Source organism: Zalophus californianus, chromosome 16, assembly GCF_009762305.2.
Source record: "Zalophus californianus isolate mZalCal1 chromosome 16, mZalCal1.pri.v2, whole genome shotgun sequence".
In the NCBI taxonomy this organism is placed as follows: Eukaryota; Metazoa; Chordata; class Mammalia; order Carnivora; family Otariidae; genus Zalophus; species Zalophus californianus.
Window position 1 is genome coordinate 57298365 of NC_045610.1, and position 23076 is coordinate 57321440.

At 48.8% G+C, this 23076-nt stretch overlaps 2 protein-coding genes across 2 annotated transcripts in view; one reads left to right on the forward strand and one right to left on the reverse strand.

Moving 5' to 3' along the window:
- The window catches only part of LOC113939299 (60S ribosomal protein L35a-like), a 426207-nt gene that overhangs the window by 54076 nt on the left and 349055 nt on the right, over positions 1–23076 (forward strand). The gene's annotated exons all lie outside the window — the stretch shown is intronic.
- The window catches only part of SRP68 (signal recognition particle 68), a 32213-nt gene continuing 13270 nt past the window's right edge, over positions 4134–23076 (reverse strand). Inside the window, exons 9-16 of the mRNA XM_027625098.2 lie at positions 14890–14988; positions 11954–12018; positions 9979–10132; positions 9244–9338; positions 8098–8227; positions 6340–6415; positions 5448–5500; positions 4134–4967 (exon numbers count right to left, since the gene is read on the reverse strand). Of these exons, the coding sequence (XP_027480899.1) occupies positions 4740–4967; positions 5448–5500; positions 6340–6415; positions 8098–8227; positions 9244–9338; positions 9979–10132; positions 11954–12018; positions 14890–14988 (900 nt within the window). The 3' untranslated portion in view covers positions 4134–4739. The remainder of the gene's footprint in view (positions 4968–5447; positions 5501–6339; positions 6416–8097; positions 8228–9243; positions 9339–9978; positions 10133–11953; positions 12019–14889; positions 14989–23076) is intronic.

A 23076-nucleotide genomic window follows, 5' to 3' on the forward strand; every position in this document is an offset into this window, starting at 1 on the left:
ACCCTTCCTAATCAGTCTTTACAGCCAGGAAATTGGAAGCACGCAGGACAGCTCAGTGGACTCGGCTTGTTGTCCCGGTGACGCTGTTTAGACCCAGCGGGGCCTGGCTTGGGGAGGGCGGCAGAGAAGGGCGGTGGGGGTGCGCTGAGGGAAGGGAGGGGGCTGGGTGTCAGCGGAAGGGGCCCCACCAACTCTCCGCACAGCAGCCCCGCCTCCTGGACACTGGGCTCCTGCTGTCCCCCTGCCCCCCGGGAGAGCTGCTCACTGTGGGGCTACGGTTGGAAGAGAGACTTCCCTAGTTCAGTGCTGGCCAGGCAGGAGCTCCTCCCGCGAGGCCCCAGGTCCCAGCCCGGACGGCGCGCGGGCCACAGGCGGCACTGGGCGGAGAAGCCCGCGTTCTGATGCCGATGCCGATGCCGGCGCCCATCCGGGGGGTGAAGGGAGGGAAATTCCTATTTGTCAAGTGCCTCTTAGGTACTAAGTAAACGCTCTGCACATTTGCCTTCTCACAGAGAAGCAGATGCCCCCCTTTTCTGGGTGAGGACCCCCACGCCCTCTCCATTCCACAGACAAGCCAGAGCTGACAGACATCACAGCTTTCGGGGACCGGGCACCTGCCTGTCGTACCTGCCCTGCCTCTTGCCACAAGACCCCTGGGAAAAGCTCAGCCGAATAGAAGGGCTATGCTTCTTTTCCAAGTGTGAGGAGTCACTGAACCACAGACTGAGCATGAGGACACATGCTGCAGTTAGTGGACGTGAAGAAACCATCTGCCGAAAATGGGGACTACAGCGAAGCCGGGCTCCCCCTTCCAACGCCGTGAAAATCCCCACGGAGGGCACGGCCAAGGGGAACGCAGGGCCCCGCCTGCTCGGTGTTTCCTGCAGGTCTTGGCACCAGCACGGAGCAGCTCATCGGACCGATGGGCTGTCACAGTCCTGCCCCAAAGCAAAAATAAAAACCGAACCTTAGATGCTGAGCTCACAGTCCCTTAAGAGCTCGGAGAGGTCAGACAAAAGGTTCTCACGAGTACTCCATCAGTATTCGCCATCTGAGATCACTCTTCATCTACCTTACACCAGCTAATAACATGGTGAATGCCGCAGAGCCGCCCTGCAGCGGGGGTGGGGGGCCGTGTTCCCCACTCGGGCAGCCCCGCCTGCGCCCCGCCTCTGACAGCGAGCCAGCCGACAGGCTCGATTCTTCCAGCTGGTGCTGTCAGGATGCAGGCAGCGTCCAATCTATCTCTCTGCTTTGGAACATCGATAAATTTTACAGCTAAACCTGGTTTCCATCTCTTTTGTAGCAACAACTGTCTTAAAAATTAGAACCAACACATATTTTTGCTATCTTTGGGTGTTTTCCTAGACCTCTGAAGGGTCCAAGCTTGTGAAGGCTGCACAGCAACGTGCTGTTTAGAATTCTGTGATCGGCTAGCTTTGGGTATTGATGCCAGGTGTGCAAAATCAGTGCAGCCCCTACCCGGGCAGTCCCCAGGGTCAAGCACCCCCCCTAGAGGGCGTGAGGGCATCACCTCAGTGGGAGGAGAGATGGGGATGGTCTCCAGCCGTGGCAGGGGCAGGGCGCACTGCCACCACAGGCCGGCACCTCCCAGCCATGGTGAAAGGCTCAGGTTGCCACCGGAGAAAGGAGATGGAACGAAGCCTGGCAGTGTTTCATTTCCAACAGGGGAATCCAAGAATTCTCAGCTTAAAGTAAAACCAGAGACAGTACCTCGAAACAATGCACATGGAAAGGAGAAAACACCCAGGAAACGGAGTGGTCAGAGCCCCTCTGGCCCCAGCTGCCTCAATGCTCCGTTTTTCCAAACAGAACCAACAGGGTTAGAGGCCACAAACTTGGCCAAATTATGTCTTTCAATCTGATGTTCAGCATTATCTCTTGGTAATTTTCACCACTCATGTTTCTGCAAGACCACCACCACTGAACAGACAAAAGCCCTTAGCACGGCGGCTGTAAGGCAGAGCCTGAAGTAAGCTTCTCCTCCTCTCTGGATCTGGGGAGACAGAAGCCTCTTGCAGGGTCCAAGCCTGCTGAGCAAGCATAGCTCATCCTGGGGAGGGATGGGAGCCCCAGCTGCAGGAATGAGCACGGGAAGCGGAGTACCTACATCCATCCCTTACGCCTCAAGACCGCACTCTTGTTCCACTGTGCGGCTACTGGCATTTTGTTCTGTGCCATCTACCCAGCAAAACATGGTGGCCCAAGGAGCAGCCCAGGGCTCGACTCTGAACCCACGGCCGTGAGCGCTGCTTCCTGGCCTGAGGACATGCTGGGGTCCTGCTTTTGGCGCAGTCTCCCATGACGGCCTGTTTAATGTCCAGGGATCCTATCTGAAGGGATGTGCAAGCTAACCAGAGACCTTGGCCCTGCCAGGGCTGTCTTCTTGTGTAAACACGTGCTCTTAATACTAAACATGCCTTGTTAACAGCCTCAGCGGCTGACCACAGCCACTACCACGCACAGCAGCTCCAGGGGACACCAGGAGGAAGGGAATTTCTAGTGTGGCCACAGAAAGAAAAAGCTTAGAAAAGGTCAATCAGAATGACTAACTCTGGATTCCGCCTCCCCACTGATGCCGGGTAGGAAGGGCCATGAGCAAGACAAAGGGATGTCTTCCCAGAGGAGGGCAGAAGCAGCCACCGGCTTAGACAGGCTGGAGGGCTGCCTGCATGGGGGCCTGCCCTTGGGGGCCTGCCCCAGCTGTGGCTGCAGCCGGTGGGCACAGAGAAAGGGGCGAGGGAAGCACAGAGCCTAGTCCACAGCCTGCTGTTGCCAAGCTGGGGAGCCAGGAGGAGGACAAGGAAAAGGGTAAAGACCCCCAGGGCTCCCTCAGCCCATTAGGGACACAGTCTTGAGCCTTCGGGACCAAAATCCAAGACCTCATGCTCAGGTCATCTGTGCTGTATCTTCAGAGGGACGGAGGATAACCCCTGACTTGTACAGCACAGATGGTAAAACTTTCTATTTAAAAACAAAATCAGGGGGCGCCTGGGTGGCTCAGTTGGTTAAACGTCTGCCTTTGGCTCAGGTCATGATCCCAGGGTCCTGGGATCGAGCCCCAAGTCGGGTCCCTGCTCAGTGGAGAGTCTGCTTCTCCCTCTCTCTCTCAAATAAATAAAACCTTTAAAAATAAATAAAATAAAAACAAAATCAGCTTCCTAAGGCTCTTTGACCCAAAGCAAATCCTGGGGGGAGGAGAGATCACAATCTGAGCATCTGGAGTCCTTGACAACATGCAATTCTAACAAAGAAGTCTGATTTGTCTTCCTGTCTTCTAACTTCTGGCAACTCCCCCCCTCTGCAGTTCCCTGGGAAAACAAGAGGCATGGCCATGCCCACAGTGGGTCCAGCGTGAAATGATGTTCTCTTGTCTGTAATCACCCAGCCTCCCCTTCAAGCTGCTCTGATCAGCTCCAGGTTTACGCCACACTGAAGCCAACATCTCCCTTTGTGGCTTCGCTTTCCTACGGGGCAAGTGAATTTCCATCTCCAAAGGGATTCAGAAGTTTCAGATACATCGCATGTCTAAATCACTTTTATTGCTCGCTTTCTTTCACTGCTTTTAGGACTTCTATTGTTGATGCTATGATAGAAATAGAAAAAGGGTCACCAAAGGAAAAACTTAAAAAGGAAATCAGGGGAGGGGCGCCTGGGTGGCTCAGACGGTTAAGCATCTGCTTTTGGCTCAGGTCATGATCTCCAGGTCCTGGGATCAAGCCCCTCATCGGGTTCCCTGCTCAGCAGGAAGTCTGCTTCTTCCTCTCCCCCTGCTCATGCACTCTCAGAGCTCAAATGAATAAAATCTTTAAAAAAAAAAAAAAAAAAAAGGAAATTTGGGGGCACCTGGCTGGCTCAGTCTGTAGAGCACGGGACTCTTGATCTCGGGGTCATGAGTGTGAGACCCACATCAGGCGTAGAGCTTTTTAAAAAAAAAGGAAATTGATTTAAATATAATCTATGGCATCTAAAAATTTCAGATTTAGAAAGTGCCTCTAATACCCCCTTAACTGGCCTCAGACACACCCGAGCTGCCAGAAGTCAGGGGACACCCCCAGGACAGGATCGAGCGACAAGGGCCCTAGGAGGGCACTGGGACCAGAGGTGAGAGCATGTAAAACATGGGCACAGTCTCCAGCATCTTTGCCTTTTTAATATAAGATTTGTTTTCATCATTTCTGAGTGTAACACATTTCTTCTAAAAATAGAGCTCTTTGCTTGTTCTGAAACTTAACTCCCACTTGGAGGTGACAGGGCATAAGGCTGACTGTAGCTGTGGGCGGCGCTGCCGGTGGTCCCCGGTCACAGACTCTTCACGGGACTCTGGATGCTCATGGCGAGGAGTCGTCCGCTGCAAATCCGCGGTACTGAAGAGACACGACACAAAGTTCCGAGCTCCCATCCATGCCTGGCGTGGACCCACCCGAGCGCGGCTCCCACAGGCCACGGGGCCAGATGGCAGCAGCCCTTCCCCCAGTAGGTGCAGACAGAGGGATCCCACACACATCCACCAGAAGACGGCAGGGTCCCCCTTCTAGCACACCGGTTAAGAACCGCAAGTGCACAAACACACAAGACAGAGGGACGCAGGGCTGAGGACGTTACGCTCCTGCCCTGGGCCAATGCAGACCTGGACTTAGTATCATGGAACTTGCTGGGGTTTTCTCACAATACAGATGAAGAGTGAGAATCTCCCCCTGCCCCCAAGAAGAGCCTGGTTAGCTCCTGAATCCAAAGATGCCCTTGATGTATCCAGTGAGGCCACTCTTGGTCTTCTGCTCCAACTTGTCCTCAAGAGGTGGGAAAGCCACATGGTTGAGGGCCAGGTCAAAGAACAAAGGCTTGCAAGGGATGGGCTGGAATCCCGGCGGGAAGTGCACGAGGTTGGCTTGCTTGGTGACGAGGGAAGGGTCCAGGCAGAATGTCTCAAACCGTTCGACCAGAGGCTGGGAGTCAAACCAAAGGGAGGAACCCAGGAGTTAATCACAGACCACCAGTGGAACACTCACTACGTGCTGAGCACCCAGTTCAGAGCCTACATGGGCTTCCTCCCTTGATCCCCACCAATCCGCTACAAGGGTGTCATCCCATTCCCATCTCATAGCTGAGAGTCACTGAAACCTAGTGAGGTGGGGAGAGGTGTGGGCCGGGCCAGGGGCACAGGCGTACTGGGCGTCCCAGGCCGAGTTCCTAGCCAGCTGCGCCGCAAAGCACAAGTTCCTAAGCTCCTTGTCTGGGGCCAGCTGTGTCCCTAGCTGCCACGGACAAACCTTACACAACAGCTGTGACGTCTCCGAGCAGAAGAAGGGAGGCAAGCGGGGGGTTTGCTTAGAAATGAAGGGCTCTCTGTTCTACAACTAAGCACACATTTCTAGTGAGTTATGAATTCTCCTCTTTATTCCTCAAAAGCTGCATCCCAGACATACCTTGTTGTCCTTGACTTGGGAGGAAGTCTCCGTTTGGTGGGAGTCACTTGCATCTGTAAGTCGCATAGGGATTCAATAAGAACAGGGATGTAACACGCTATGGTCACAAATGACACCTGTCACATGTATGGATTCTATATGCCAAGAGCAAAGGCAGCAACACGTGGGGAAGTTACAGCCCTTTCCCTCCTGGGTCGAGGTCTGCTAAGAAGCGCCGACAAACAGACGATAGACCCCAGAAGCAAAGTCGTCAGACCAGTGGAGGCCCGACAGTTGTACGAAAAATACTAACAGGGAGGAGGAACCTCGGGACTGGTTTTCTAAATTCTTCCACACAGGGGCGCCCAGGGGGCTCACTAAGTCAAGCATCTGCCTTCGGCTCAGGCCATGATCCTGGAGTCCCGGGATCGAGCCCCGCATCGGGCTCCCTGCTCCGCGGGGAGCCTGCTTCTCCCTCTACCGCTCCCCCTGCTTGTGCTCCTTCTCTCACTCTCCCGCAAATAAATAAAATCTTAAAAAATAAATAAGTAGGGGCGCCTGAGTGGCTCAGTTGTTAAGCGTCTGCCTTAGGCTCGGGTCATGGTCCCAGGGTCCTGGGATCGGGCCTTGCATCGGGCTCCCTGCTCTGCAGGGAGCCTGCTTCTCCCTCTTCTACTCCTGCTTGTGTTCCCTCTCTCGCTGTCTCTGTCAAATAAATAAATAAAATCTTTGGGGAAGAAAAATTAAATAAATTCCTCCACACAGTTTGATGCCTTCATGTGGCAGAAATAATGGCAGAAAAAAATAAAAATCTTACAGATTAACTAGAACAGGAGTGTAGGGGGCAGGAGAGGGGAGAGATACCAGCGAAGGAAATTTGGGAACATGTCGCAAGAAGAGGCAAGTGGCTCACCAAGGATGGCTGCTGCCTGCAGAGAACACTTTTCTGACCTCACTTGCGTGATGAGCTCTTGCACGTCGGGCAGGTCCTGTAATGATTCAGAAAACATGTACTCATGAGCCAGAGCCGGGCCAGACAAGTGCGCCAAACCAACCTGAGCTAAGTGCTCCCACCACTATTTTCACAGGATTTTAGACTTTATAAACAGTTTACCCTATTTAAAAAACAAAACAAAACAAAACAAAACAAAACACGCTAGCCTGGGGCGCCTGGCTAGGTCCCTCGACAGAGCATGTGACTCTTAATCTCAGGGTCACGAGGTCAAGCCCCACGGTGGGTGTGGAGCCTACTTAAAAAAACAAAACGGGCGCCTGGGTGGCTCGGTTAGGCGTCTGCCTTCAGTTCAGATCGGGCTCCTTGCTCAGCGGGGACCTGCTTCTCCCTCTGCCCCTCCACCTGCTCCTGCTCTCTCTCCCTCGCTCTATCAAATAAATAAAATCTTAAAAAAAAAAAAAGGGCACTAACTTGTTTCAGACAGGAAAAGTGATGCCTTAGCTTAAATAATAATGCCTCGAGACAGTAGCGAGGACAGTATTATGAATAAGCGTATCACATGCTACATGCACGACGGGCCAGGTGCCTTCTGAGCAGTTCACACAATTGCTAATTCCACTTTCCTAATAATCCTGAATTAATCTGTACTCCACTTTACAGAGGAGGAGACTGAAGCACAAAGGGGCCCCGTGGCAGGCTGCAGTCTCTTACCTGGCAAAATCTGGAAAGATGTGAACCCCTCCCGCCTCTTTTCTCAGACCCAGGTCAGACAGGGATTTGTAAACACCTCTCCCTGCCTCCTGGGATAATCATCCACACAGTCTGCCTCCACACCCCGGGGCCAAGGACACCCCATCATTACGCTGCCACCACGCTGGCCACATAACCCCTCACCTTCTCCTTCCCATCCCCACCTTCACTCGAGGACCTCCTCCTTTCCACACACAAGTCTGTGTGGCTCTGAAGGCAGAAGCCTGGTGTGTACGTTATCCCAGAACCCAGTGCTGTTCTGAGGGAACAGGTGAACGCCCACAGAGCAGCGGCTCCCACACCAGCCTGCCCAGGGCAACCCCGGCTTATCTTCCCCAACGGTCTCCATTAGTAAATGAACGCGCCTGGGTTCCCTGGACCAGCTGGTGCTTCAAGCCCCACGTCATCACGGCAGTCCACAGCTTAAAAAGCCAGCTGTCATTCAACAAGCAGCAAAATGAACCAAACCACCAGGTACTTTCCATCAGCAGGTAAGCTTTGAAGGTATACCCAGACTGCCTGGGGGGGTTGCTAAAAGGCAGACAGGGCCTGGGAGGTTTCTAACAAGTTCCCAAATGCTGTTGCTGGTACAGGCACACTTTGTGGGGAAAGGCTTCATCACGGACGCTCAACTCGGCTGCATATCACAATCGGTGAGGGGCTTTACAAAATCCCAATGCACACCCCAGACCCTACAGGGATCAAAACCAGAATCTGGGGGGATGGGACACAGACAGCCATCTTTTAAAAATCTTTTCAGGTGACTATAACATGTAGCTGAATCTGAGAAGAGTACTTCAAGTTTATCTTAACCAGAGGAATGGCTTTCCTTCTTAGTACCCGAGTCCATCTCAGGCCTGGAGCGCTCAGGGCCACACCACACCCGCAGCTGGCCAGGGAGGATGGGCCTGAGGTCGTCTCACTGCATAGCTTCCCTGGGTGTGGGGGCAAGGAGCAGTGCCGCACCTTTAAGCTGTTCCTGAAGGCCCCAGCGTCAGAATTTACTTCGTTTGCGTACTTCAGGACTCGGTCATACAGGACAAGGGCTTCGCTCCACTTCTTCACCAACACATAGGACTGAGCAATGAAAAAACACCTGGCGGGGAAGGGAAAGAACCAGAATATTCTAGAAGATCAAGGCTTTCCTTGAAGTGTAGGCTCAATTTTAGATTTGGAAACAGGCTTCTTAACCTCAGGATCACTGCAGGGAAGACCCCGACATTCTCCATGCCCCGGCTTGCCAGGCTACCCTCCACTCTTCCCTGCGCCGTGCACGTCCCACGCTGTAACAGGCCCCCTGTCTTCTACTTACTGTCTGACTCTAGTCAGTCTTACTGTGCGGCTCCCAAAGGCACATGGTGGAAGCGGGGACAGGCACGGAGGAGGAATGCTGCCCAAATGAGCCCCACCCCCTGCCCACATGTCCAGCCAGCTCGGTCAACCCTGCTCACCTCTTTTTCAAAAACCAAACCCAAGAATCCTCTTGCTAATGGAAACTATTCCACTGGGGTCAACAGAGCCTGAGGGCTGCTGGTTCCTGACAGAACATGGCCTGGAAGAGGGCTAACAAGAGTGAAGATGGGGCATGCCAGAGAGTAATAGAGTACTGGGGTGTGAGGGCCGGGGGGCGGGGGGGGTGGCAATTACACACCCGGCTCTATTCTGCCATTCCGTCCACACCCTTCTCTTGCACCACACAGCCCACCTCCAAATTACAAGTAACACGATTCATTTAAAAACAAAAACAAAAAACGGAGCCTTAGCTTTCTCCTAATTCAGTTCAGATTCCACTCTGGTTCTGTTAACTAACACCTTTTCCTACACTTGTTCCTTTTCCACCGGGAGGAAGGAGGGAAAAGGAGGGAGAAGACCTTAGCGTGTATTCCCCCACCTCCTCCGCCCTATCCAAAGAACAAATGAGGTACACTGGAAACTCCCAGCCAGTACCTTTAGCAAAGACTTCCCTTGAACATGCTGGGCTGACTGTTCTGACCACTGGAAAGGTAACCATACAGCCAACGACCCAATCTTCTGGAGTCTGGTCCATGCTCCCAAGGCTTACAGAGCCAGCAGGCAGCACAGGAGAGCGCCATCCGCCTCATGGGACCTTACCTATAAGCCTTAAACACCAGTGTCTTGAGGCCTATCTCTTTCTGGAAGGCTCGGTCCTCCTCTAACCCAGGAAGCTGGAGCAATTCCACCAGATTCTGCATAAGAGATGCAACAAGAGAACTCATGAAGAGCAGGCCTCAGATTGGGTTTTTCACAGAAGACCTTGTAAAAACACACACAAGCAAAAAGAGAGCCCAGGCCAGCAATAATGGGAAGGTCTGCGAGGAGTGGCCTGGCAGCAGCCCCGCCTAGCATCACCGCCACCCCCTCTCTGCTACCGAAAGCCTGTTTGTCCTTTATGACTCCATTCACACCTCACCTCCTTCCGAGACTTCTCAGACCAAGTCAACTAGAGGGGATCTCTTGGTCTGATCTTTCATTTCAGAGCGGCCCTCCGTTTGGCAGCTCCCACAGATGCCTGGAGGGTGTGCATGTGTCTCTCATTCTTACTGACCAACCTCCAGTGCGCCAAGACAGTGTGGCCTCAGGTCTCAGAAGTCCCACAGCACGTGGGAGAGGATCTTGTGCAGGCGAAGCGCTCAGTGATCACCCGAGGGCTTGGTGGCCTCTACACACCAACACGTCGAGCGTCAGGGCTCACTGCTGAGTGAGAACAAGGCCTCTCTTCCTGAGCCACTAACAGCTGCTGCTGGTCCCAGCCCTGTCGCTACGCAAAGCTAAGTCATTCTGTGTCTGCAAAGGACAGGCCCTGCTTCCCAAGTCCTCGAGGGTCACCTGCAGAATGATGTCATAGAGCCGGATGAGGTCCTGGGGCCGTGGGGAGCGCTTGCTGTCATCTTCCGGCTGCTGCTGTAGTGCCTTCTGCAGCCCCTTGGCCATGTTCTCGTTCCGCCTGACGGCCGTGGACAACTTGATATAAGTCAGGTAGCTGGAATGTACCACACGTCAGCTCAGGTTATGCTCAGGGAAGCTGGCGTTCTGAGAAGAGCACTGGACCACAAGTTGGGACTGACCTAGGGGAAGGGTGTGGGGGCGAGGGCGTGTCACACAGCAGGGCCATTTGACCTGAGCCTCAATTCTGGCTGCTATTCAGTGGCAGATCTGCAGTGGGCCGGTATAAGACCTTATGACGAAATCTGATTTTAGTTTGAATTATATCCTCTGTTTCTGTCTTAAAGAGCCCCAAAGCTACTGACTTCAGAGGTCACTGTTAGTCCTTGAGATGATCCATGGATGGCAAGCCCATTCCTGGAACAAGGATCAGTAACTGCCTGGCCCACACTACAAGGATACTGAGCTCGCACAACAGCTGCTCCTACTCATCTGAGGACCTTCTCTTCTCAGAAGATACTAAGGGACAGTCTCTTTGGATGGTTACGCGGATGGATCCGGGGGCATCGGGGCAACACAATTTGAAGGTTTTCTGAGCCCTGTTAAAGCTCTCAGAGTCTTTTCAAGGTTAGGAAGTTGGATCAACTCCTGATTCTGACTCTCTGTGGCTGTTAACTACAAACACGTGCCTTAACCTCCTGGGCCTCGGCTTTCTCACAGGACTGCTGAATATAAGACATCAAACGGTCATTATTGCTCGACAGCCCTCGGAGTCATCTGGCACTCAATCTGACATTCACATAATATCTAATTCCCAGCTCTACTGCTGCCTTGGCAGACTTTGGAGAGCAGCCACTCCCCCTCCAACCTCCACACTGTGAAAGACAGTCTTTAAAACTTGGGGGTGGGGTGGGGTGGGGGCTGGGAGGTGTTTTTACAAAAAGGGAGGGGTTAGGGGAATGGCTGAAAATAGTGCCAGGTTCGTGAAAAAAGTTAGAAGCAGTAACTAAGCAATGAAGATTTCAAGGTCACATGGGATAGAGAATCTAATGAGAAGTGCACTTTTCCCAAGTCATTTTACTTCTCGCCACAAAGTTCCAAAACTGTCACTCTTCCTTCCACCCCTCTTCAGGGTGAACAGAATGATCCACACCTTTAAAACAAAATTAAACCTGACAAAGGTGATTTAAAAATGTATATGAAAGAGCAAAGGGACAGAAAGAGTCCAGCTGTGCCTGAGGAAAAACCTGCTGGGGGCCTTGCTCCACCAGACACCAAGACTCAAGTCATAGGCATTCACCGTGCTGGTGCAAGTACAGAGAATAAATCAGCAGAGCAGAACAGCATCCGGAAAAGAGCACGAGAGGAGAACATGGGCCGCACGCCCGACGGAGCTGGCCCTGCAGGTGAATGGGGAAGGGATGGTGTGGTCCGTAAACTGTACCCGAATAATCCATCATCCTCATGCAAAAAGGTGAAGGAGATCCTTACACCACACTCAAAAATAAACTCCAGACAGAATCAAACTGGAGTTGAAACTGAAGGGATGATAGAAAACATTGGGAACACAGAGGAGAGTAACTTTCGGAGCCTGGCAAAAGGAAAGCAGTTACCTCTGGAAGAGAAAGAGGAATAACCAGCGTGGGGCCAAAGGGAGCTTCCAAGTTACTAGTTGTATTCTACTAGTTGTATTCTACTAGTTGTATTCTTACTCTTACCAGTTATAAATTTAAAATTATATGTATAACATACAAACGCAACATATACACTCCTATATAAGACATGCACATGTATGTTACTATTATTTGCTATATAATAAATTAGAAATTAAAATGCATGTAAACATTATATATACTCTTTCATTCCAAGGATATATTTTAACTACAGTGTTAAAGAGTAAAAAAATTATAGCCCTTACCTGTGCAGGTATTGAAGATTAGATACCTTCCCCGACTCCCCTTCAAGGGTATAATCTCTCTGTTTCTGTGGAAAGCAATAAAGGTAAAGATAAAACAGCTGATCCCGCCCTTGGCTCTGACCACCTCATTCCATGGTGTGGTCTCCAAAGTGCCTGGGAAGACAGGCACAGGCTCTAGTAAATTAGGGGTCCTGAAATATCAAAGATCTCCTGGGCATATTCTAGAACAAGGCCACACAGTTGTCACCAGCATCTAAAAACTGGACTTAAGTAGGAGAGTTCAGAGAATGGCCAGTCAGGCTTCCTGTCCACTGCTCCCATGTCCAGACCCAAAGCATGAACAGCAGACAGTCCATGGCCCATGGCACCATTTTCGGGTTTGTTCCATAGACCCACATTCTGCGATCCAACCCCTTAGGCTGCCAGCTCAGCCTTTTGTGGTTGAACAATGGCTCCTAAAGATGCATACGTCCTAATTCCAGGACTTGTGAAGGTGTTACCTCACATGGTTCGAGATGGGATGAAGTTAAAGATCTCTTAATTAGCATGGATTATCCAGGTGGGACCAGTATAATTACAGGTTTCTTCTAAGAGGAAGGCAGGAGGGCCAGTGACAGACAGAAGGTATTGGGGCTGAAGTAGAAGTCAGAGAGGAGTGAAGGTGCTAAGCTGCTGGCTCTGAACATGGAGGACGGGGCCACAAGACAAGAAGTGTACGTGGCCTCTAGAAATTGGAAAATGCATTCTTTGGAATGCTAGAAATGGATTCCTCCCTTAGAATTTCCAAAGGAGGGGTGCCTGGGTGGTTCCATCGGTTAAGCATCCAACTCTTGGCTTTGGCTCAGGTCGCGATCTCAGGGTCGTGGGATTGAGCCCTGCGTCAGGCTCCACGCTTAGCACGGAGTCTGCTTGAGATTCTTTCCCTCTCCCTCAGCCCCTCCCCCTGCTCGCGTCCTCTCTCTCCCCCTCTAAAATAAATAAAATCTTAAAAAAAAAAAAAAACCCTTCCAAAGGAATGCAGTCCTATGAATTTTCTTTAAGATTTGATTTATTTATCTGACAGAGAGAGACACAGTGAGAGGGAACACAAGCAGGGGGAGCGGGAGAGGGAGAAGCAGGCTTCCCGCCGAGCAGGGAGCTGGAAGTGGGACGAGCTGAGCCAAAGGCAGACACCTAATGGCTAAGCCACCCAGGGGCCCCGCTATGAACCTTTTTTAGATTAACCACCACCCAAAGCTGTGAGAGAATAAATGTGTGTTGTTTTAAGCCACTAAGTCTGTGGTAATGTTATAGCAGCCACAGGAGAAACTAAGACGCCGTGTCACCATCTTCCTTACCCTCTGTGAGGTGTCCCTGCAACTGCTGTTGAGTTCAAGGTGAATGATGGAGGGCAGGGCTCTGTACGTAGCTATTAGGTGGATGAAGGGGAGTATAATATACTAAGGCAGCTTAATGGGAAAAAGAAATCGGACTACAGCTTAACAAATATTTATTGAACCTTTTATACTCGAGGCACCGTGGGCAGATGGTAAACTATATACCTGCTTTGAATATGCTTATAATCTTGGAAAAAATAGGACAGAAAAATATAAAACAATATACAAAATGTTAAAAAGCAATTCGTGATCAACTACCAAACAAAAACTACAGCCCCAAGTACCAGGTATTTAGAACACGGGGCGATGCGGGGCGAGGACGGTGCCGGCAGGCTTCTCGAGAGCTGATGAACCATGACGGGACACTGAACACCAGACAGGGGCTGCACGGGTGAAGAGGGGGACAAGGAGAAGCCCGGTGTGCGGAGGGAAAGGAGGACAGTGTAGTTAGTGCACGGGCGTGGGAAAGGCACAGTGACAAGACAGTAGGTACAGCAGCTTGAGGCAGAGGACCCGGAGAGGAGCAGCAAAGTACGATCTGGAAACAGACACCGGCTCATGGAGTTGGAACTGCACTTATTAACAATGGGCTCTCAAGCAGGGTGCACATGACCCGAAGAGTGGGGTATAAGAAGAAAATGAGAACTTCTATTTTCCTCATTTCTACTGAATAAGTATATAATTTATAAATAAATGTATCAGAGGTACATGCTGAATTCTACTTATGGGTTGCATTATCATGAAAGTTTGCAGCCCACTGCTCTAGACCTGGGAGATGGGATCTAGAAAGATCCCATGTTTGCTGCCGGCCGGAAAGACCTGGACAACTGAACCGAGACCAAGACGGGAAAAGCCATCAGACTTCCATAGCAGTCCAGGCATAGGACAAAAGGCTAATCAGAAACAGGGCAGGGGCGGGCGCCTGGGTGGCTCAGTTCGTTGAGCGACTGCCTTCGGCTCGGGTCATGATCCTGGGGTCCCGGGATCGAGTCCCGCATCGGGCTCCCTGCTCAGCAGGGAGTCTGCTTCTCCCTCTGACCCTCTTCCCTCTCGTGCCTTCTATCTGTCATTCTCTCTCTCAAATAAATAAAATCTTTAGGAAAAAAAAAAAAAAAGAAACAGGGCAGGGGCAAGGGATGGAGAAGTGGAGAGAGAAGTCAAAGGGAGAGCTAGCAGGATTGCTGGTGATAGGGAAAAAAGAGACAAAGACAGTCCCAAGGTTTTCAGCCTAGATGCCCGAATGAATCACAGTGACATTAGAAAAAGGGAGCACTGGAAAAGTCCACCTGGAGCCATGAATTTGCAACCAAAGGCTTCACAGGTAATAAATGAACCCATTAGGAAGAACAGAATGGAGAGAAAATTTCTTAACCTGATGGAGTTCAGAGGCTTCTGTCGTTTGTCAGCCCATCACTAGATCTAAAAATACCTTGGCTGAGAGTCTATGCACTCAGACCACTGGGCTCACCCCACCCCCCGCCCCGCCCCGGGAACAAGACACACAGACTGAGAAGGAGCTCAGCCAGGAGCAAGAGCCGGTGGGCCAGCTGACAGTCCTACCTGATCGGGCTTGAGCTCTTCCCGAACGGCCTGGATGGCGTCCCGACACTCACTGAGCATGGATTCAAACAGACGCTCCTTGGTTTCTTCACTTTCAGCCTAAACAAGGGCAGAATGCAGTACAAAAATTTTCCTCTGAGTGAGCCATAGTATTCTAATGGGAGGAGGGCATAACCGTGCCTTGATTCCCCCCATTATACACAAACACACACATCCAGCCAGAAACACCCCAAATCAGAGATCGTTTCAATTGTCACTAGTCTCCACCAGGTAAGATTTTTCTTATAGGCTTATCCGTTATTCATATGGAAACAGAATAATATATATATAGATGTACACATATATATATAAAGTGAGCACACTGAAAAAGGATCTGCATAACTGATCTGAAACTATCTGTCAAACAACAGATGCTTTAAATTTTTTTCCTATCATAGAACTTTCTACTACTTTCCTCCACCATTTCCACCTCTGCTCAGGACCTGCCCCTGACATCCTTGAAACACGGCACACGGGAACAAATGGTCTCAAGCTCTACCGTGCGCCAGCAGAGTAACCCTTACAAACGTACCCCAAAGACTTGCCTATCCTAGATTTAAGTCCAAGTAACGTTACTAACCAATACCAAGTCAAAAATATATTTCTCCTAAGGATCACACGAAGCTCCCTTCACCACAGAAATTGTGCACTTAGGGCGCCTGGGTGGCTCAGTGGGTAAGTGACTGCCTTCGGCTCAGGTCATGATCCTGGAGTCCCGGGATCGAGTCCCGCATCGGGCTCCCTGCTCAGCAGGTAGTCTGCTTCTCCCTCTGACCCTCTTCCCTCTTGTGCTTTCTATCTCTCATTCTCTCTCTCAAATAAATAAATAAAATCTTTAAAAAAAAAAGAAATTGTGCATTTAGATGTGCACTTCGAGCGTACCCACATTCCCTGTGGGTATGCTGAGGTTGACAAGCACTCCATGACAGTCTTTGCACAAGGTTCCAGGGCGTCACCCCTCTACTAGCCAGCTGGGAAAAGGGAAAAGTGATTCATTAACGGAGTACCTGCCAAATCACATTACCATTCTAAAGAATCTGACTGAGCTGGTAGGAGTGGATGAGAGGCAGAAAGGAGATGAACTTGTGTTGCCGGCAGACCCACTGTGACATTAAAACATCAACACTCCCATTATTATATTTGACTTTCCACAGAAACATCCAATCGGATCTCTTGACATTCAACTGACCTCTAAGAGAGCCCAAAAGAAAAACCCATTACTGCCCACTCCTTTACGAGGTTGGTAGGGGCTTAAAGAAAAACCTTTCCTTCCCTTAAGAACTCTTACGTTTTTCCTAGTTTCCAGTGTGTGTGGGGGTGAACTTCTTTGTAAATTACCCAATATAAATCAAACATTGCTACTTATATTGACTTTTCTGTTGCTCACTAACTTAGGAAAAAATCAGGGGCACAGTCATTCTATAAATATCTAAAGGCAAACACAGCCACTATTAATTTACTGAAACCTAAAGAGCATTGTCCAACAGAACTTTCTGTGATGGGGCACCTGGATGGCTCAATCCGGGGAAACATGAGACTCTCCATCTCTAGGATGTGAGTTCGAGCCCCACACTGGGTGTACACGTTACTTAAAAATAAAATCTTTGGGGCGCCTGGGAGGCTCAGTCAGTTAAGCATCTGCCTTCGGATCAGGTCATGATCTCCGGGTCCTGGGACCGAGCCCCGCACCGGGCTCCCTGCTCAGCAGGGAGTCTGCTTCTCTTTTCTTCCTCTGCCTCTGCCCCTCCCCACCGCTCGTTCTCGCTCTCAAATAAATAAAATCTTTAAAAAAAATAAAATAAAATCTTTATTAAAAAAAAAAAAAACAAAAGAACTTTCTGTGATGATGGAAACCCTCTCAGCGGCCCCGTCCGGTACAGCAGCCATCAGCCACATGTGGCTACTGAGCACTTGAAATCTTCATTAATTTAAGCGTTAAACAGCCACAGATGTTCAAATGTCTAGTGTACTCAACAGCGCAGAGAAACACTTCACATAAAACACTGTTAAGCGGCTCCTCAAATTAGCAAGACTCTTTGTAATAACTGAGTCTTGCTTGCTGGCCAAATGTTCTGAAATACAAATCCTGTGGACTGAGGTAGCCATGCAACAGTTAGCAACTGGACTCGGATCTGTGAAGAGACTCGGCAGCAGGTGCCATGTGTATGTACGTATGTACACACACACACACACACACACACACACACACACACACACTCGGATCTGTGAAGAGACTCGGCAGCAGGTGCCATGTGTATGTACGTATGTACACACACACACACACACACACACACACACACACACACACACACACACACACACACACACACACACACACACACCTCCCCCCGCAGCCCCAGGGAGCCACACTGTTAGCAGGCAGGATGAGCTCGTGCATCAGTTCTGATGTCTTACAATTGGCAGATATGCCACCAACACCATTTTAAGAAGTTCGACATTTGGGGCAATGGGTATATAAAGTAAGAGAAGAGTAAACGTCATTTCACCAGCTACACAGGATTAGTCTGCTTTCCTGCAGAGAGAGTGCAGCACCAATTAAAAAAACTAAAATTATGCAAAATATAAACCTCTTTACTGCCATGTATCACTCTTGTTCCCTTGGAATAAGGACACCTCTGCATCAAGGTGCTGAACATAAGCAAACTTTCCACTGCTTCCACAGAAGTCTAAGTTCCACTGGGAACTTTACAGAAGACTGAAACCACACTGCAGGAAAAAGCCCATCGGAAGGGGAGAGCTTCAGTCACTTGGGTTTTCTGCCACCCACACTGCACAGTGACTCAGAGATCACTAATCTCTGCAGCAGAGGTTCTCAGGGCTCTCCCTGGGCTAAACAAAATGTCTCCAAATAGGAAGCCTGAAATGTACTTTGCTACTTCACTCATATTTACATACCTATCTCAGAGGCTAAAATCATCCTGAAAAGACAACGAACAAGAAACACCTCTCTACATGCAGAGGCAGCATTCCTCAGCATCTACATGCAGACCCAAGTCAGTCATGGGACCAACAAGAATGGGCTCCTAAACCGAAGCGGCAAACTCCCTGCATAAGAGTTTGTGGTCTGCCTGCACCTTTTCCCAGGCGTGCCTCTGAGACAGAGAAATCTTCAACCCAGAAGTAATGTGTTACTTGGACCTAACAAATAAAAACAAATTCTAGATCAATTTTCATAAAACTTGGAACACCCCAAGATGTGCTTTCTGACAGCCTCAAGGCTCAGGTCATGATCCCGGGGTCCTGGGGTCAAGCCCCGCATCGGGCTCCCTGCTCAGCGGGGAGTCTGTTCTCCCTTTCCCTCTGTTGTTCCCCCTGCTGGTGCTGCCAAAAATAAATAAAATCTTAAAAAAAAAAAAAAAAGACGTGTCTCAAGGACCTGAAGAGGGAATGCAGCTGCTGCACGTCCTGAGGTAGACCCCCTGCTATTTCAAAAGTGTTTCCAGATTGTTTTCACTTGTCTACAAAGACTGCTGGAAGGTGGCGGTGTGACTAAGAGACAGACAAGGCAAGTCTGACCACATTCTCCACCACACCCACAGGAGAACCAAGGGAATGGGAACCAAGTCTTCCCCAGGCCACTAAGATCCAAGAAACAACACATGGAAATCCGGTAAAGGAGAATACAAACCTCACTTAGGAACAGCTTTTTTTTTTTTTCTTTTAAAGAGAAGGACAAATGGGGGCGCCTGGGTGGCTCAGTTGGTTGGGCGACTGCCTTCGGCTCAGGTCATGATCCTGGAGTCCCGGGATCGGGTCCCGCATCGGGCTCCCTGCTCGGCGGGGAGTCTGCTTCTCCCTCTGACCCTCTTCCCTCTCATGCTATCTCTCATTCTCTCTCAAATAAATAAAATCTTAAAAAAAAAAAAAGAGGACAAATGGTCTCCCTTTCGCTCACACATTAAAGTATTAACCATAACCCAGGGATAAAACTCATCAAACCGGCCATCTCTCCAAAAGAGCTGACAACAACCACCAGTGACAAGTCAGGTAGAATTAAGGATTAATAAAACAAAACAGAAACAAATTATAAAGTAACACAATTATTCAGCCCAAGAAGACATAAAGCCTGGCTCAGAAGACCAAGAATTTTGCAACTGGATTTTGGCAGCCGATTAATTCCCTGCTCTAGTCTTCTCAGTCTAACACTTTATCTCCCTGAATTATTTCTTCCTTCTATGCTCTTCAGTAAACTGCTGTTCTAGTATTTAAATGTCACAAAACCTCTACGAGCAAGCATAAACTGGGCCTACCAAATGCTTGCATTCTAGTCCCTACAGGGGGGCAATACCAACACTAGCTAGGCGAAGAAACATGAAGGGGCGCCTGGCTGGCTCAGTCGGTGAAACATGTGACTCTTGATCTCTCGGTTGTGGGTTCAAAACCCATGTTGGGTGTGGAGATTACTGAAACGTAAATCTTTAAGAAGAAAAAAAAAAGAAACATTGAAACCAAGAGCCCTGCATCTCCAAGGCACAGCTCTTGGTCCCCAGGGCAGGGAACAACCCACACAATGAGAACGGGCAAGGTGGAGAAGACCTGTGTGACATCCAGCCAAATAATCTGGTAGTGGCACCAAGGGGGCACGTGGTTCTTCCTGGGATTAACTCAAATGGCCAAAGGGCATTTTCCCTAGGTAATAACCCACGGTTGATTCAATTCAATAGATATTTAATCAGCTACAGTGCTAGACGCAACATCTAAGGATTTAACGGAACTTTATCTCATACTGTACTTGAACTATTTTACTTAACAGCTAGATTTGATGTATGTGTGTATAGCACAGTAGACACTGAACTGTTTTAACGTTGAAACCTTACCGGGAGGGCGCCTGGGTGGCTCAGATAGTTAAGCGACTGCCTTCGGCTCAGGTCATGATCCTGGAGTTCCGGGATCGAGTCCCACATCGGGCTCCCTGCTCAGTGGGGAGTCTGCTCCCCCCTCTGACCCTCCTCCCTCTCATGCTGTCTCTCATTCTCTCTCTCTCAAATAAATAAATAAAATCTTAAAAAAAAAAAAAAACTTACCGGGATTCCCTGGGATTGACACACATTTTGTTTGATCTACATCTCTTACATCTACCACATTATTTAAAGACCTCTGATACTCAGAAGAGACCCTAATACACTGTAAGATCTTTAACAACCAGAGAACTGTATTCACTGCAATCAGCACATTAACTAGGCACTTAATAGGGGCTAACACTACACATCCTACAAACACTGAAATGAGAAGGGAATATTATAAACTTTGTCAATAAATTCAACAATGTACATGAAATTAATAAATGCCTTTTAAAAATAAGACTCATCCAAAGGACACAAGATGAAACAAAACCTGACTAGCTCTAGGAATTAAATTTAAAACAAGCAACAAAATTTAAAAGCCTTCCTGTAAATATCAAATTATGCTGTACACCTGAAACTAATGTTTTATGTCAATTATATCCCATCCCAAAAAAGAAAAAACAAACCCTTCCTACAAAGAAAACTCTAAGCCCAATAGTTTCACTGGTAAATTACAACAAACATTTGAAAAAGAAAAATACTGGTATTACATAAATTCTTTCAGAAAAAAGGAAGGAAAATCTCCAAACTTGTTTTATGAGGTGTGTACAATCCTGATACCAAACCCTGAAAAAAGACATTGTAAGAAAATTATAAGCCACTTCCTCATGCAAATAGATGCAAAATTCTTAAATATTAGCAAATGATATCCAGCAATGTATAAAAAGTACAATAATATACCATAACCAAGTGGGGTTACCTCAGATATACAAGAATGATTTAACACTGAAAATTACGTTAATAGCCTTCAAATATTTCTCCCTCTTCAGCCTTTACTCTCAAATTGAAAGATGTGAAGCTGTCCTCAGTACGGCTCCTTCTAAGCCTCTGCTTTTTTTTTTTTTTTTAAGATTTTATTTACTTATTTGAGAGAGAGAGAGAGACACAGCGAGAGCAGGAACACAGCAGGGAGAGTGGGAGAGGGAGAAGCAGGCTTCCCCGCGGAGCAGGGAGCCCGATGCGGGGCTCGATCCCAGGACCCTGGGATCATGACCCGAGCCGAAGGCAGCCGCCCAACAACTGAGCCACCCAGGCGCCCTAAGCCTCTGCTTTCTTACAGCCTTCACACACTCCACCGTACCCCGTGAGCAATTAAACACCCGTATGCCATTCCTGCTTGCCAAAGCCTTTTTTTTTTTTTTTTTAAGATTTTATCTATTCATCTGACAGAGAGAGAAAGCAGGAACACAAGCAGGGGGCGTGGGAGAGGGAGAAGCAGGCTGCCCGCGGGGCTCGGTCCCAGGACCCTGGGACCATGACCCGAGCCGAAGGCAAACGCTTAACGACTGAGCCACCCAGGCGCCCCTTGCCAAAGCCTTTTAATTTTCTTTCATCTCTTCACAAATAGCTAATAAATAATTAAACTATGTAGAGCTAGTCAAAGCATGGTCCTGGGACCAGCAGAATTAGCATCATCTGGGAACTCGGAAGCAAATTCCTGGGCCCCAGTGCAGACTTACTAAATCAAAATCTCTGGGGGGTGGGGCCTTGAGTAATTTTTTTTTTAATGATTTTATAACTTTTTTCATCAGTGTACCCTTTCCCCATCCCGCCCACCCACCTCCTCTCTGGTACATCTTAGATTCTATACATTATAATCTATGTTATATACATTCTTTTTTTTTAAGATTTTATTTATTTGAGAGAGAGTGGGATAGAGAGACAGCATGAAGGGGGGAGGGTCAGAGGGAGAAGCAGACTCCCCGCTGAGCAGGGAGCCCAACGCGGGACTCGATCCCGGGACTCCAGGATCATGACCTGAGCCGAAGGCAGTCGCCCAACCGAGCCACCCAGGCGCCCCTACATACTATATTCTTATAATAAAATATGCTAGGGCAGAGAAAACATTTAGAAAATCATATGGAAAATACATTCATGGCATTGTATTAGATTTATCAAAAGAAAGTCCACCTACAAGTGGACCTACACAGTTCAAACCTATGTTGTTCACGAATCAACTATCTTTTTTTTTAAAAAAAAAAACTATTCAACGTTGGAGTAACATTGCTGTTTTGTTAAGTAGGCTCCAACGTGGGGCTTGAATTTACGACCCTAAGATCAAGAGTTGCACACACCACCGACTGAGACAGCCAGGTACCCCAACATTGCTTTTTTTCTTGCCATTACTACCAAAATTTTGGCCAATCTTGAACTGCTTTAGAAGAAACAGCTACGGGGCACCTGGGTGGCTCAGCTGGTTGGGCGTCCAACTCTTGGTTTCAGCTCAGGTCGTGATCTCAGGGTCCAGGGTCATAAGACTAAGCCACAGTGTTGGGCTCCTCACTCAGTGGGGAGTCTGCTTGAGAGTCTCTCTCCTTCTCCTCCCGCCCCTCCCCCCGGAGAGCACACTCTAATAAATGAATCTTAAAAAAAAAAAAGGGAGCAACAGTGACCTGAAGACCCAGAGGTCAACCCTTCAAATATGCTAACACTCAAATCTGAGAGTAATCCTTTTAAAAATGTACACAAAGCTCAACTAGTCATCACATGATTGAAATGATCTTCAATTTTAAAGCAATGGCTTCAAGTGCAGTTGTAAAATGCTTTTACTTCATCTAATATAGCTCAAGCCGATTTTATGAATAAGGCAAAAAGATCTCCACCGTGTGGGTTTTTATTTTTTAATTATGCATACAAAGCAGGAGAAAGATAAATTCAGATAAAACCCCACTATCCCTTCTCTTTCCACATGGGAAACTCTCCTGCCCCCACTAATCTACTAAATTGGAGAGGACTATTTGCTTCAATTAACGTTCTGCTCATTCGGTCTATCCCAGGGGCCCAGGACTCTGCTTTTGTACCGTGTACCGTATTAAGTAAGATTACATTAGCTATTCACCAAAGCCAAGTAAAATGATCCTGTTACTAGCCCTCCTGAGATATGGAAAAGTTCAAGGAACACGAGCTTTGGAGTCAAAAGGGCATGGTTTATAGGCAAGCACTCCCTTCCCTTCTATCAGATGAGTATGGCTCAAGTTATATGGTCTCTCTCAGACCTGTTTTCCCAACTGTACAATGAGAGTATCACCCACCCCATAAGATTAAAAAGGTAAAAACATGAAAG